This window comes from Fukomys damarensis, unplaced genomic scaffold (assembly GCF_012274545.1).
Source record: "Fukomys damarensis isolate Sample0158 unplaced genomic scaffold, DMR_v1.0_HiC HiC_scaffold_19, whole genome shotgun sequence".
NCBI classification, from domain to species: Eukaryota; Metazoa; Chordata; class Mammalia; order Rodentia; family Bathyergidae; genus Fukomys; species Fukomys damarensis.
The window spans coordinates 6,998,373-6,998,948 of NW_022900931.1; the positions used below are offsets into that span (position 1 = coordinate 6,998,373).

The 576-nt window shown below is 64.4% G+C and overlaps 1 protein-coding gene across 1 annotated transcript in view; it reads right to left on the reverse strand.

The window, feature by feature from the left end:
- The window catches only part of Rbx1 (ring-box 1), an 11,192-nt gene extending 10,668 nt beyond the window's left edge, over positions 1-524 (reverse strand). Inside the window, exon 1 of the mRNA XM_010612277.3 lies at positions 317-524. Within this exon, the coding sequence (XP_010610579.1) occupies positions 317-394 (78 nt within the window). The 5' untranslated portion in view covers positions 395-524. The remainder of the gene's footprint in view (positions 1-316) is intronic.
- Positions 525-576: the final 52 nt, after the last annotated feature.

The window sequence follows — 576 nt, forward strand, 5'->3', positions numbered from 1 at the left end:
CCCCACCCCCTCGGCCACTCCAGTGACAGCTCAGGCGCTTGGCTCCCGCAGCCAAGTCGCAACCTCGCGTATCTCAAGAAGCATCTCGGTGATTGGGTTCTGAGAGCCCCCAGCGAAACCCAACTGCCCAGGAGAGTGGGCCACCATCGTGCCCATCAAGCCTAAGTCCCGCCCCACCGGCTTCCCTGCGTGGTTCTAGGTCTCAGGAACGCCCCCGAAACGAAGCACTTTCCTCCGCGTCTAGGTCACCCTCGGGCCTGCCAGCCTGGCCCGTGTCTCTCTAACTTCCCTGAGGAAGGCTCTGAGGAGACCCAACCTTTTTCACTTCAAAACGTTTCTTGCCCGCGCCGCTGTTGGTGCCGCTCGGGGTATCCACATCCATCGCTGCCGCCATTTTGGAAACACAAGGTCCGTCGTCCACCAATGCGCCTGCGCGGCGACGCACGCCTCACTTTTCCCCCACGCTCGGGCGCCTCCTTCTGCACCCCTCCCACAAGGGCGCGCTACAGGCCGAAGGGGGCGGAGCACATGGTCACGCCCCTTAAAGGCGCTGCCGCCGGTGCCCTCCCCCCACCC